The 15,931-nt window shown below is 41.0% G+C and overlaps 1 protein-coding gene across 1 annotated transcript in view; it reads left to right on the top strand.

Moving 5' to 3' along the window:
• Positions 1-15,931, top strand: part of TRPC5 (transient receptor potential cation channel subfamily C member 5) — a 210,457-nt gene that overhangs the window by 28,606 nt on the left and 165,920 nt on the right. Inside the window, exon 2 of the mRNA XM_007955942.1 lies at positions 8,205-8,726. Coding sequence (XP_007954133.1) covers positions 8,205-8,726 — 522 coding nt within the window. The remainder of the gene's footprint in view (positions 1-8,204; positions 8,727-15,931) is intronic.

Raw genomic sequence — 15,931 nt, 5'->3', positions numbered from 1 at the left:
ATGAGTGTTAGATTTTGTCAGATGCCTTTTCTGCATTGATTGATATGATCAGGTGATTCTTTTCCTTTGTTTTACTTATGTAATGAATTATGTTTATTATTTTTCTAATGTTGAACCATCCTTTCATATCTGGTATGAAACCCACTGATCATGATGTATTATTTTTTATGATGTGTTGCTGTAGTCTATAGGCTGGGATTTTGTTGAGAATTTTTGCATCTATGTTCATGAGGGATATTGGTCTTTAATTGGCTTTTTTAGTGGTGTCTGCCTGGCGTTGGTATCAGAGTTATGCTCACTTCATAAAAATAATTCAGGAATACTTCCTCTTTTTCTATATTCTGGGATAGTTTGAGTAGAATTGATGTCAGCTCTTCTCTGAATGTTTGGTAGAACTTGCTAGTGAAACCATCTGGGCCAGGTTTTTTGTTGTTGTTGATGATAGTTTAAAAAAAAAATGAAAAATGTCATATCTTAACTCTATACAGAATGCCTTCATAGAACTGTCTCCTCAAAGGCCAATCAGTGTCTCCCCTTCCTATCTTGACTTCTTTTACTTTTTCCTTGCTTTCTAATATCCATCACAGGGTGCAACTTAATTTTGGAGTCAGTGATGCCTCATCTTTCATTATAACCCATATTTTGCAAAGAAAAATGTACTAATGGCTCATTTAACCCTCTGTGAAAATTCTAGATTTGAGAAAAATGCCTTTCCAGGTCTCTTCCAAATAGAACCCTGAAATTATAAACTTATAACCTATGGAGCTAACCATGTATTATTTTCTCATAGACTTAACTCCAGTTTTATATTTAAAAAAATTAAGAGCCTACATCTGATGAGAAATTTAGAATAGTTTTGTGAACTGCAGAACATTGAGCACTGCTATATAATGTTTATCTACGTTTAAGGTAGAACATTAGTTGAAAAGGCTAATTAATATCCTATAATTAACCAAAAGGGAGCTCTGGAAGCATAGTGGCTAAGGCACTTGACTGCTAACCAGAAGGCTGGCGGTTCAAACCTACCAGCCACTCGTCAGAAGGAAGATGGGGCAATCTACTTCCATAGTGATACTGCCTCGGAAACCCAAGGAGGGGTCACTATGAGTCGGGGCCGACTCGATGGCACATAACAACAACAACACAAATTAACCAAAAAAAAAATAAACTCACTGTCGTCAAGTCGCATCCGACTCATAGCAACCCCTCCTTGGGTTTCTGAGGTGGTATCACTATGGAAGTAGACTGCCCAACCTTCCCTCCAAGGAGTGGCTGGTGTGTTTGAACGACCAGCCTTCTGGTTAGCAGTCAAATGCCTTAGGCACTATGCTACCAGAGCTCCTAGCAAATCTTAATTCTGCTAGTTCCATTTTCACAAGAGTCTGGCAAACATATTATTTCCCATCTGATTTCAGTGGCCGCCCCAAAGTAGCTCATGCTTCACCACTACAAGCTATGTGAATTTACAGGTAGGCAGAGTGGGCCGCTGTAATGTAACATGATTAGATGCTAGTGTTCTTCATTTCTGAGTAATACAAAGAAATGAAATTTGGTTTCCAGTAGTTCCTTGGGCTGCTGAAAAAGACCGAATGTTGATTTCTATCTGGCATGATTGGGTGGGGGAACAAGGGGCCCAGCAGGTAGAAGAAGAGAGATTGCAATTTCACTAAATCCAGGCACAAGACAGGAGATTCATTTCCAACATGATGCTATCAGGCTAGCTGTGGGAGGAAGTACCAATTGGGGAAGTTCAGCCTGTGACCAGATGGCATTGTGGACATGAATGAGGTGGATCCTGATAAGGGTCTGTCCATTAATTACAAATGGGGGGTTTAATTTCAGAAGCCTGTGATAAACTCAACCAAGGGTGCCTATCTAAGGCTGGTAACAATAGGGCTCAGAAAAATTCCAATTAATAGATTGTGTCCAGTGATGAGGTTAATGGAAATGAATGTATTATTTGGGCCCCTTGAGAACAGTAATCTTGTAAAAGCTCTAGCCACCCCTGAGAGTGGGGAGAGTAGAGAATTGCCTATTCCTGCATTGTGTCCTCTGGCAATAGAATTCGGCTGAAAATATGAAGCTGACATTAGCTTACTTTGTTCACTGTACTGCAAGGGTTTTATGTGATGGGGTCTGAGCCAAGCAGCTCTGTCCCATGCTCATTAATCCAGAAAGATCCCAGAATATAATGCTAGCTTTTCAATAAGGAGTTCTAGGGCACATCCAGGAGCAAACTCATTAGGGCCTGAATGCATAGCCCCAGGGAGATGTAGGCAATGCTACTTCTTTAGGGGACATATTCTTAGCCCGCATCATTGCAAATTTTACAATTCAATCAAGTTTGGTTCATGCCCCAGGTTGCTTTAGAAATACAATTGTAGATAATACAAACCAAATCTAATTCTTGACCTGTTAATTTCCTTCCATCTTCTTCCCCAAACTACTTTTTTTTTCCTTTTATAATATATGATTTTCAATGGGAAGCCAAAGATCATTCAATATGATTTTGGAGTTCAAACAGAAGGCAAAACTACATACGCAGATAAGAAAAGAATAAAATAGAATTTTCTACTTGACCTCAATCTGAACACAGAATGGCTGTTAAGGGATTTTTTTTTTTTTTTTCAAAAAGTTAAATCATGATTGTCATACAAATTTAAATAAATACACGTCAAAGATTTTAACTCATTCATTAATGAGGGAGCCTCTAAATCAGGAGTCCAAAAACTACCGCCTGCAAGCCAAATCCAGCCTGCCACCTGTTTCTGTAAATAAAATTTTATTGGAGCACAGCCACACCTATTTATTTATGTAATGTTTATGGCTGCTTTCCTGCTACAATGGTGAGTTGTATGGCCCACAAAGCCTAAAATACTTAACTATCTAGTCTTTTACTGGAAAAGTCTGCTCACTCTGCTGCAGGCCATCGGGAATGAAATAGATTTACAAAAGATGCAATATGCACATGGCAGTCATCAATTGCATTCCACCAGACAAATTTCATTTGCTTTGGTATGGATAATTATTTGCATTACTATAAATTTTTGACAATTTACAGAGTTATAAAAGAACTCAAAGATGATGAAAAGCACAGATAATCCAGAAGGGTTTACTAGAAGGGACCTCTGGAGATTTTTTGTTGTTGTTGTTGGTATTGTTTTTCCAAATTCAAAGTCTTTCACAACTTTTCTTGACAGCTGCTAGGAGAAAGCATAGGTACAGAACCACTGCCAGTAGAGTCCACTTTATCTGAAACTAGAATAGGAAGCAAGCTGCAGAGTGCATCATGATGGCCCTGGAAAGACCTTCACCAAATTTAAGTCCCCACCAACCTCCTTCTTGAAATTCTCACCTCAGGGCCAAGGTATTTTTTCTAAGTACCTCCAGTTAAAACATGGAGTGGAAGTGGGATAGTTCTAAATAAAGTTATCAGCAATTAACACTTTGGGGTGGGTTAGTTCTCAGAGATTAGCTGACCAGCCACATAGAAGAACCCAAATGTTCCAGGATGAGAAACTTTAATAAAATTCAGTGACCTTAATTCATATACATAAGCAGCCTCAGCAGATACTCTTTCTGTTTGTCATTGTTGCAAACATGTTTTGTTTGTCCTGAACATTGTCTTTAAATTTTTTGAACCAATACTTTAAGAAAATTTACCCAAAGTCCACATTTCTGACTTCTCTTGAAAAATTATACTAGGTGCTCCTTCATGCTATAACAATTGACAGGAACTGAGCAGCAGCTTCCCCCTTCGAGAGCATGTGCTCTACAGTTCTAGTTCCAACGGTTCACTCGCCCAAATTATGTGTATGTACCTAAAGGTGTATCTAAGGTATGGCATGTGTCCTGAGCATTACTTGAAGGAAGGGGGTTGCCAATAAACAGTTTCAATGGGCTGTCAGTTTCCATCACCAACTGTGAGAGATCATTCAGCAATTTTGAGCTAATTGCCATACACCTTGTTTTCTGTAGATATGCCGCTGTATGTACCTATACCTGGCTCTCTTAACTCATTTCTGTTGCCTTTATGGCACCTGTGGTAAACTATATCGTGAAGTCCAGATTATTAGCAGAACCTTTGACCCTCATTATAGAACTGTCTCTTTCTATACCACTCTGTCCTGTTGATAGTCCATGGTCCCTGCATAGCCTGGGGAAGAAACAGCAGGATGAGGGGAAGGAGAAGCAGATGGAGGAAAAGGAGTAGAAATCTGTGCTGTATTGATCAGAATCTCTATTCTGAAGCAATGGAATTGTGAGAATGGCAAGCAAGCATTTTTCTTTTATTTCCTACGGAGCCAGTCAGCTAACCCCACCTTAGAGTCTTAGAATGTCCACCTTCTCAGCTGGGCATGGGAAGGAAAAGTCTAAGAGAACTAGCTCACATTGATAGAAATTGTGGAAGCCAGGCTGGTAAGTAAGAGAGTCGATTTCTTAATTTGAGAATAAGAAATGGAATTGCCTTTAGTCGAGTGACAAATCTGTGTTTAGCACTGTGCTAGATGCAGTGGGGCAAATAAGAGGAGACTAAGACTTGGGAGCTCTGGTAGCATAGTGGCTAAGGCACTTGACTGCTCACCAGAAGGCTGGCGGTTCAAACCCACCAGCCACTCCTCGGAAGGAAGGTTGGGCAATCCTACTTCCGTAGTGATACTGCCTTGGAAACCCAAGGAGGGGTCGCTATGAGTCGGGGCCGACTCGACGGCAAATAACAACAACAACAACAAGACTGTGGTGAGATCAGGCAGTGTTTTGTTCTGCTGTGTATGGGGTCGCTATGAGTTGGAAACGACTCAACGGCACTTAACAACAACAACAACAAAGACTGTGGTAGCATAGTGCCTAAGGCACTGGACTGCTAACCAGAAGACTGGTGGTTCAAACCCACCAGCCACTCCTCGGAAGGAAGGTTGTGCAGTCTACTTCCGTAGTGATACCACCTCAGACACGCAAGGAGGGGTCGCTATGAGTTAGGTCCAACTCAACGGCAAATAACAACAAGAAGAAGACGGTTCTATCTTCAAAGAAGTCACAATCTTATCAAGAGGGCAAGAGAGACATATGTGAAATAGAGAATAAAAGACAGTATCAGAAAAGTGAGGTCTCAGATGTAATGTAGCACCCACAACATTAGGGTGGTTAGCAAGAGATGAGATCACAGGAGGAGGAGCTATTGAAGGAACAAAAAGGGGGCAGACCATTCCACACAGGGCATCACAGGAAGGTGGGTACAGAGAGCAGTGAATGAGGTGGGTATGGCAACCTGTGAGGGAATAAAAGTGATTCGAGGAGAAATGACAGTCTGGGAATGAGAACATGGTCAGTCAGCATAGACCAGTCTCCTTAGAAAAGATTTCCACTCTGGTGTCACATACCCAGGATGTCAAATGGAGGATCACTGCTGAGCGCTAGGTCAACGATAATGGAATCAGATGGTTCCCAGAACATTTCATATCCTAGGCATAAACAGCGATATTTCAGCTCCATGACATAAGTGGGGCTGAGCGATATTCACAGGTACCACTTGATCTCAGCCAAGCCTGGCAGCACTGGCACAAAATTAAAGGAAAAGGAAGAAGAATAAAAGAATAAGATTAGAGAGGGCGAGAGAGAACAGCACAAGACATCATAGGGAATAGTCACATGCCTGCAGTCTCAGGGAATCCTATGTTACAGGCTATCTCCCCCTGCTCTAAACTATGACAGAGACTGAAGAATGCCCCTGCTCACTGAGAAAGAGTGGATTTCCCACATCTAAGCTCCTTTTTTTCCTGGGCAGACTGTGACAAATTGCTCATTTAACATCTCTCCCAACATTAGGCTTTGTGCCAGATGTTGGGATGTTGTACTTATGTTCACTCAGACTTACTTCTTGGTTAGCCTGTAGGTTTATGTTAATTTCTGAGATTTTCTTTTCTTTGTCCAATCTACTTTATGAGCCAGTTGCTCACTTCCTGCTGTCTGGTTTGTAAATACTTCCACTAAATGTTTTACTTGCTGCTCCAACGTGCCCTTGATGACCAATGTGCAGCCAGGTCTCAACTGTTCAGAGGCTGATGAAGCAACTGGTAAAGGAAACAGATTCCTCTCCCCCCTCCTCTACTTCCTCCTCTACCTCTCTCCCACTCTGTTTTCTGGCCACTTCCATGTTTGGGAAGCCCTCACTCAAGGTGGGAGGGAAGCAAGATGATGAAAAACTGTAACTCATCCATTTGTCAGCTTGCCAGTAACTGTGGGTTTAAAACAAAACAAAAGCAAGTAGCTTTGAGGGTAAAGAGAAAGAAGTTTTTGATAAAAACAAGATTTGTCTAGTCTGTGAGAATCTCAGTTATCCATGTTCTCCCCAGTTAGAATGAGTATTTGGAACTGTTTGTTTTGCCTTAAGTGTATTAAGGTCAATATTCCACAATCCTCTGGAATTCTTTGCATGCTTTGAATACACAGCTCACCTTCCATGAAGCCTCCTATGACTATCCCAGTCCTCTCATTCTCTAACTCTTGATACTACCAAATTTAAACTCTACAATGGGTCTAGTGGGAGATCTGGTGGCGTAGTACCTAAGGCATTTGACTGCTAACCAGAAGGCTGGCGGTTCAAACCCACCAGTCACTCCTCAGAAGAAAGGTTGGGCGATCTACTTCAGTAGTGATACTGCTTCAGAAACCCAAGGAGGAGTTGCTATGAGTCAGGTCCGACTCGACAGCAGTGAGTTATGGGTCTAGTGAGCTGCTTCAGTTCCTGAGAATAAGCTAGGTCCCAAAAGACACACTTTACATCCAAAGTTTTTTAGTTAATTTAGATCAGCAGATACACTCACCCAGAAATGCTCCCGAATACACAAAGAACCCCATACCTTTTACCTCTAAATGGTATTTATGCCAAGCATTGTTGTTAGTTGCCGTGGGCCTATGTGGGCAGAGTAGAGCTGTTCCATAGAGTTTCAAGGCTGTGCTCAAAGCAGATTGCGAGGACTGTCTTCTGAGGCACCTCTGGTTGGGTTCAAACCACCAGCCTTATGGCTGGTAGTTAAGCACTTAACTGTTGCACCACCCAGGGACAACAAGCATTCCCTCATGGAAAAGTCCCTTTGCTATTATTAACTGCTCCCCTAAAACTAGGAAATCCTCATTTACAAAATACTCCTTCCTGACAATAATGAATTCTCTCTACCTTAATGGGACATACAGGAAGTTGGACAAACTGTGTCTGGCCTTGGTTTTTGGTCCTCTGGAATCCCATATACAAAGTCAGTGTAACTATTTGAGGGAGTCTTCCCATCACCCCCTAGGACTTGATTTGGTGGCATGGCATGGTCTTAAAGATTACTGATTGTTTATCTTCAAACAAATATTCTTGCAGTCTCTACTGCTCAATTGGAACTGAATACAAACTACTATGTGCAAACTTTATCTAATGCTAATCTACCTAATTAAGCACCCAAAGCAAAAAAAAGAAAATTCACTGCCATCGAGTTGATTCAACTCATAGCAACCCCTCCTTGGGTTTCCAACGCTGTATCTCTACGGAAGAAGATTGCCTAATCTTCCTTCTGAGGAGTGGCTGGTGGGTTTGAACTGCCAGCCATCTGATTAGCAGTCAGATGCCTTAGGTACTATGCCACCAGAACTCCCAATTAAGCACCAGGTCAAGAAAAAATGTCCATTACTTCTCTGTATCTCTACTATGTCTCAGACAGAATTGGGCATGTTGTAATTATATAGTTTTAAGAAACAAGCTCTAGAGTCTGACTGCCTGGGTTTGAATATTGGCTACTAAAAGCTGTGGAGAGAATATTTCTCAACAAGGCTGTGATGGATTGAATGAGTAAACAGATATAAAGTGCTTAGAAAACTTCCTGGCACAGAGCCCCATACCCATTGCTGCCGAGTTAATTCTGACTCATAGTGACCCTATAGGACAGAGCAGAATTGCCCCATAGAGTTTCCAATGCTGTAAATTTTTATGGGAGTAGGTTGCCAACTTTTCAGCTTATAGTCAAGTGCTTAACCACTGTACCACCTGGGCTTCCTGGCACAGACTAGCACTCCACAAATGTTAGCTATTATGGTAAGGAGGAGAAATGAGACAAAAATGATGACTCCAATTCCTGAATTATCAACATTTGATAGTCCCTGTACTCCGTCTCTCTCCAAGCCTTAATCCTGCTCTTCTATGCTTCTCATTTTCTTGTACCTAGGTCCCCACTCTGATGATGGACACTCAGTTCTCAGAGTTCACACCGGACATCACTCCTATCATGCTGGCTGCCCACACCAACAACTATGAAATCATCAAATTGCTTGTCCAAAAACGGGTCACTATCCCACGGCCCCACCAGATCCGCTGCAACTGTGTGGAGTGTGTGTCCAGTTCAGAGGTAGACAGCCTGCGCCACTCTCGCTCCCGGCTGAATATCTATAAGGCTCTAGCAAGTCCCTCACTCATTGCCTTATCAAGTGAGGACCCTATTCTAACTGCTTTCCGCCTGGGCTGGGAACTCAAGGAGCTGAGCAAGGTGGAAAATGAATTCAAGGCTGAGTATGAAGAGCTCTCCCAGCAGTGTAAGCTCTTTGCCAAAGACCTGCTGGACCAAGCTCGGAGCTCCCGGGAACTAGAGATCATCCTCAACCATCGAGATGACCACAGTGAAGAGCTTGACCCTCAGAAGTACCATGACTTGGCCAAGCTGAAGGTGGCAATCAAATACCACCAGAAAGAGGTAAGCTAAGCTCTTTGCTTCAGGGGAAGCTTAAGCCCTTCAGAGTCCAGAGCAACAGTGGAAGTGTCAGCATTTTTGTACCACTTAGCTTAGGCCTCAAAAATAGTTAGACCCCTCAAAATCATTTGGAAAAAAAAGCGGGGGGACCAGGTTTTCTGGTCCGATAGAGCCTGGTGGAACCACTGAGACTATGGTCCCTAGCTGCCCTTCAGGTCTGGAATTGAATGCACACCTGTGGCTTCCAGCCAAACAACAGACAGGCATATGAGCTGAACATTTACCTGAGGTAGATATGCTCCTTGGAGAGAACAAGCATGGGAGAAAGAAGGGCTGCTTATGCACAGGGAGACAGCTCAGGGGGCAGGAGTGTATGGAGGGCAGACACAGGGAAGAGGTAACTATGGGGAGGAAGTGGGAGGGGAGCTGTTGCATTGTGGTAAACTGTGGTCAATGACATGAGACAAAGTATATGTGAACTGCTGTATGGAAAGTGAATTTGCTCTGTAAATTTTCACCCAAATCACAATAAAAAGAAAAAAAAATAGTTAGACCCATCCATCCAAGGCACATATAACCTCTGCATTTTTTTTCTTTATGGCCAGATAAGTTGGGGGGAAATACTGATAATCTGATTCCTTGGTGGGAAAGTGTTCATTCAACAAATGCATATTAAATACTTTGCTAGGAGTTTGGGAAACAGAAAATCTTAATTTGTCTCTTTAAGGAGGCAGCACAGTACAGCAGAAAGAGCAGGAGCTGTGGAACCAGAGTGACTAAGGATAAAATTGCAACTTACTAGCTATATGACCTGGGGAAAGTCACTCACATTTCCAGGGCATCATTTTCTCATTTATAAAATGGAGATGACAGTAGTTCCTCTATTTCATAGGGCAATTGTGGGGAATAAATGGAAAATGCTAGTACAATACATGCCACAAAAACCCAAACTCATTGCTGTAGATTTCAACTCATAGTGCCCCCTGTAGGACAGAGTAGAACTTCCCTATAGGGTTTCCAAGGCTGTAAATCTTTACAGAAGCAGACTGCCACATCTTTTTCCCATAGAGAGGTGGGTTCAAACCACAGACCTTTCAGTTAGCAGCCAAGCACTTAACCACTGTTTCACCAGGACTCCTAGATGGGGACAACAGACTATTTATTTGGTTTAAAAGAATTTGGCTTGCTGTGGCTGTCAGTAAAATAGAGGCATTAAGGTACCACAGAGTCCCTGGAAGGCACAAAGAGTTAAGAGCTCAACTACCAGCCACAAGTTTGGTATGGCACTGGAAGTGTTTTAATGTCCATTTCCATCTCTCTTCTGGAGTCAGATTCAAATGGGTTCAGCTAAGAGGTACTTGTCATCTGAAGGATAACTGACATCACCATCTCTTCATAGGTCCAGGCTCAGAGGCAAATCACATTATATTCAGCTGGTCCCTTTCTTTTAGACAAATAAAATACTATGCCTTTAAAATAAGGCAAAAATTAATATTTTTAAAGAATTGTGATGTGGGTGAAAGTTTACAGAGCATATTGGGTTTCCATTCAACAATTCATACACACTTCGTGACATTCATTGCAATCCCCACAACCTAACAGCACTCTTCCCACCTTCCCACTTCCTCCCTGTATTTACCATTTCCCTTCGTCCTTCTTTCCTATCCCTTCCTGCCTTCTTAGCTTTGTCCCTGGGAAAATGTTGCCCTATTGATCTCATACAGTTCATTGTTCTAATGAGTTGTACTTCCCTGGTATTATTGCTCACCTCATAGGCCTATTGTTTGGCTAAAAGTTGAGCCACAGGAGTGAGCTCAATTCAAGACTTGAAGGGTGTCTAAGGGCCATAGTCTCAGGGACTCCACCAGTCTCTATCAAGCCAGTAACACTGTCTTTTTTATTATTTTGAGTTCTGTTCCACACTTTTGTCTCATTCTATACAATACCTCCTATTGTGATCCCTTTCAGAGTGGTCAGCAAAGATAGCCAAGCACCATCTAGTTTTTCTAGTCTCAAGAGTCATGGAGGCTGGAGTTCCCATGGCCCATTAGTCCTTTGGACTGTTTCCTTGTATCTTTGATTTTCTTCACTCTTCTTTGCTCCATATGGGGCAAGACCAATAGTTTCACCTTAGATGACCACGCACAAGAAAAACAAGTATTTTGAAGAGATTTAAAAAATGACAAAAAGGCATCATGGAGACTGAAATAATTGCACAGTGTATGCCTTATGTTGCTGTGTGCCATCTATTTGATGCTCATTCACAGAGACCCTGTAGGATAGGACAGAATAGAACTGCCCCATAGGGTTTCATAGGCTGTAATCTTTGATGATGATGATGATGATGATGATGATGATGATTGGGGTGAAAGTTTACAGAGCAAATTTACTTTCTATACAGCAGCTCACATACACTTTGTCTCATGATATTGACTACAATTTACCACAATCATAGGCTGTAATCTTTATGGAAGCAGACTTCCAGGTCTTTTTTCCTACGGAACACCTGGTGGGTTTGAACAGGTAACCTTTCGGTTAGCAGCTGAGCACTTAACAATTGCACCACCAGGGCCCTTATACGGTATATTGTATTTTTGTACATGCAATAGAGTAGAAGTAGTAAATGGATAGGCTGACCCTTGAGTGTCCTTGTCCTTTTGCCACTTAATTTTTGACGATTATTTTACTGATCCTAAAGTTACTAAACCTCACTTTTCTCTTCTGAAAAATGGGGATAATAACAGGAGCACTTACCTCCCCAGAGAAATGTAAAGCTTAAATGAAACAGGTGATGTAGTTATGCATAGCACAGTGCTCCACATACTGAACTTACTGAATTAAGTGTTAACTGCTATCATTATTAATATACATTGTTACACAGAGGGCACCTATAGTATATGGTCTAATTCTGTGTATTTCCCAGGTCTTCTTAGAACATAAATTGCTTCCAGGTGATAAAATGGTTAATGAAAACAGAAGCGTTAAACAAAAATAGATAATGCAGAATAAAAGTTTCCATTCCTTACTTCATTGGATATAATTTTAGGCTTTGACACCCCTGAAAATTGACAAAGCATTTATTTTCAAACAATTTCACTGCAATATTTCATCAACTTCATATTATTGATATCTCCCAACTACTTTTATCACTTGACCTCCTCTACTCATATCATCTTTATTTCCCAGTTTAAGTTACTGCTCCATTTGGAAACCATTGTGCTGACTTCCTTGCTCTTATGCAGATCTGGTTGGTATATGACTATGGAATCACCATTGGGTTCTACAGTTGACCACTGAACAATGTTCAAAGTCCGTGTATAACTTCTGACTCCCAAAAAACTTAATAGCCTTACTGATAACATAAACAGTCAACACAGTTCTTGGTTTACACTTAGAAGATTTTCACACGAAGACACTCACATACATACACAACAGGTAAGTTTGTTAACTGTATGGTGTGATGATTATTTACTATTCATTAAGTGGAAGTGGATCATCATAAAGGTCTTTATCCTCATCGACTTCACATTGAGTAGGCTGAAGAAGAGGAGGATGAAGAGGGTTGGTCATACTGTCTCAGGGTTGGGAGAGGCAGAAGAAGAGGACATGGGAGGGGACGCAGGAGAGGCAGTATAACTTTACAGAAATACATCATAATTTCTGCCTGACTTTTTCCTTTTTTATTTCTCTAAAAATGTTTCTATATGGTACCAATCTTCCCACCCTTTGCTTTAGTTTCAGTGCCCTTATCAAACAAGGGTTCATGTCATAAGAGAAGTCAAAAGCAGTCTTGAATAATGAGAACCCTTTTGCCAAATTGTCTAATATAAGTTTGTTTTCTGGCACAATTTGTTTGCTTCTTCTACACTGGTTTTGAAGACTCATCTCCATAAAATCATCTTCTGTTTATTCTGCTGGTGGGTGTCTATTAGCTCTGGAACATCTCCAAGATTCATATCTTGAAAAAAAAATCCATGTATAAGTGGACCCACACAGTTCAGACCTGCGTTGTTCAAGACTCAACTGTACATTAATTTTCCCAAAAACTTCATTAAAGTTCTCATCATTTTTTCCTCATGTTTCAGTCCTTTAAATTTCCTAAAACTTTGTCTCCTTTTTCCCTTCATAAATATCTCTTATTATCACTGTCACAGAGTATCTCTACACTATTATATGTTCATGCTGTATTTTTCAGCTGTCATTATACAAACTTGAATGTGCCAAGAGATGTATTTCCTTTTGGTCTCTTGAATGAAGCATTCACATAGTCCAAAATTTGTTCCTAGATCCATACAAAGTTTAAGGTCACAAGCGTAAAAAAGCCACATTCTTAATCATTTATTTTACCATAGTATGCAATACACTTGATCACAACTTTTTCAATACAAACTCTCCTAATGTTGAATTTGATGCAATTGGACATACCAACCTTTTCTTTGGATGCAAATAAATTAATGAACCTAATTTTAACATCCCATTATATTTATGGCAAGTGAACTCAACTTTTTTTGCATGTTAGATAGAATTCCTCAAGTTCTTTGGAGGCATAAAGCTTTTGTGTGCTAACTCGTCAAGAGCAAAAATATATTGACATCTTAAGTGGATCACATCTCAAGCTCTGGTAGAACACATTCAATCTAAAGGTTGCACATTGGTTGCCCCCAAAACAACTTGGGGGAGATATTTTAAAAGGCCAGTTTTTCCAAATGACCTTCAGGCCCTGAAGAAGGTTAGTAGGAGAAAGGACGTGTTATCTCCCAGGACCAGAACGGATCAAAAGGGAAACAAATTATAGATGAGAAGGGAAGAACTGAGATAAAGAGGAAATTTGTATTCTTTTCCACATTTCATTCCATGGTTGATTCCAGTTGAACCACCAGGTTTTCTAAATCCTCACTGGTAACCAACAATGCAGCAACTCATGCCTAGAACTTGAATCCTCTTATGAAAACAATGGAAGGGAGTTAAGACCAGGGGAGCACGTGACATCCGAACAGATAGGAATAAAATTAACCATAGCTGCACTGAACATACATATAGATGAATAGTAGCTGAGGCTGGAAAGGTAATGTAAGGTCAGATTTTAGAGGGCTTGAATGTCAAGATATAAACTTTAGATAGGTGACTAACTTTATCCAGTGTGGCCAGTCCTTTCTCAGCTTTACAACTGAACGCCTTACATCCAGAGAACCTCCTCAGTCCCAGAAAATCCAGGACAATTGGTCACCTTAACTTTAGACTTTATCCACATAGCCCATGAGAAACCACTTGAAGAAAAAGGACATGATTTAAACAATACCATAGAAGGATCAATCTAGTGACTATGGGTAAAATGCTCCAGAAGGGAGAAAAAGGCATAAGACAAGGATATTAGTTAGCTGTGTAGCTCCTTATCATTATATCTTTTTACCTATGTGAAAATAAAGGAAAATGTTTCTTTCTTTTTTCTTCTTCTTTTTGTGATTTGGGTGAAAATTTACAGAGCAAATTCACTTTCCATACAGCAGTTCACATACACTTAGTGTCTCATGACATTGACCACAATTTACCACAATGCAACAGCTCCCTTCCCACTTCCTCCCGACAGTCACCTCTTACCTGTGTACAGGTAAATGTTCAACTCCTATGCCTGTCTTTTGTTTGGCTGGAAGCCACAGGTGTGGGTTCAATTCCAGACCTGAAGGGCAGATGGGAGCCATAGTCTCAGTGATTCCACCAAGCTCTATCAGACCAGCAAACCTGGTCCTCCTCCCTTTCTTTTATGCAAATGATTTTGAGTTTCTTTCCACATTGTTCTCCCTCTCTATCCAGGATCTCCTACCTAGATCCCCTCCGAGTGGTTGACACTGGTAGCCGGACACCATCTAGTTCTTGTTGTCTCATAGTCATATAGGCTGCAGGTCATATGGTGTACCAGTCTAGGACTAATTCTTTCCATGAATCTTTGGATTTCTTCATTCTTCTTTGCTCTGGATGAAGAGAGACCCATCATTGCATCTAGATGGCTGCTTGAAAGTTTTAAGATTCCATTCAATACTTGCCAAGTAGGAGGTGGAACAATGTTTTGTGTAGTATGTTGTGCCAATTGAACTTGATGTGCCCTGTGACTATGGTCCTGAGCCCACAGGTTCAACTACTCAGTCCCTCTGGGTAGCTGGCTGTGACCAAGAAGTGACTATAACCTCATCCTTTGTCAGTTGTACTATACACCAGGGAATTCGTACAGACCATACAAATACACTTATAGGACCATTGTCTACCAACCCTATATATGGCCTTGGGAACACTTCCTGCTTCATAGACATACCTAATAGTTCAGCCTGTCCACCCATCTAGCCACCCATATACCCATGTTTGGCTTCACTGACAACACAGTACTGTATATGCAAAAGGGTTCATCTTTGTTGTCTGTACCTTCCATGTACCTCTCTATGTCTTCCTCTTCCTCAATGCCACCATGCTGATCACTCATATTTGGTACATTGCCCTTCTCTTCACCCAAATCAATACTTGTCTCTACCTATCTAACAGTGTTCCCTACCCTACCCTCCCACTCCTGGTAACCAACAAAGAAAATTTCCTTCCATATATAAACCTTTCCTTGACTTTTACAATAGTGGACTAATACAATATGTGTCCTTCTGCGATTGACTTATTTCACTCAGCATAATGTCCTCCAAGTTCATCCATGTTATGCAGTGTTTTGCAGATTCTAGGTTATTCGTTAGGGTTGCATAGTATTCCATTGTGTGTATGTACCATAGTTTGGTTATCCATCCCACAGTTGATGGACACCTAGGTTGTTTCCATCTTTTGACTATTGTAAATAGTGCTGCAATGAACATGGGTGTGCATATGTCTATTCTTGTCATGGCTCTCATTCTTTAGGATATATACCAGTAAAGGAATGGCTGGGTCAAATGGTATTTCTAATTCCAACTTTTTAAGGAATAGCCATACTGCTTTCCACAGTGGTTGTACTATTTTACAGTCCCACCAGAAGTGTATGAGAGTCCCAATCTCTCCACATCCTCACCAGCGTTGTTATTTTCTGTCTTGTTGAACTTTGCTACTAGTGCTGGAGCAAGATGGTATCTCGTTGTTTTGATTTGCATCTCTCTAATGGCTAATGATCATGAGCATTTCTTCATGTTTGTTGGCCACCTGTAACCTCCTTGATGAAGTGTCTATTATGTCTTCTGCCCATT

The sequence above is a fragment of the Orycteropus afer genome, unplaced genomic scaffold (genome assembly GCF_000298275.1).
Source record: "Orycteropus afer afer isolate SDZICR_OR568_19922 unplaced genomic scaffold, OryAfe1.0 scaffold00549, whole genome shotgun sequence".
NCBI lineage: Eukaryota > Metazoa > Chordata > Mammalia > Tubulidentata > Orycteropodidae > Orycteropus > Orycteropus afer.
The sequence above is the reverse complement of the archived record's forward strand: the minus strand, read 5'-3'. Positions and strand labels throughout refer to the sequence as shown.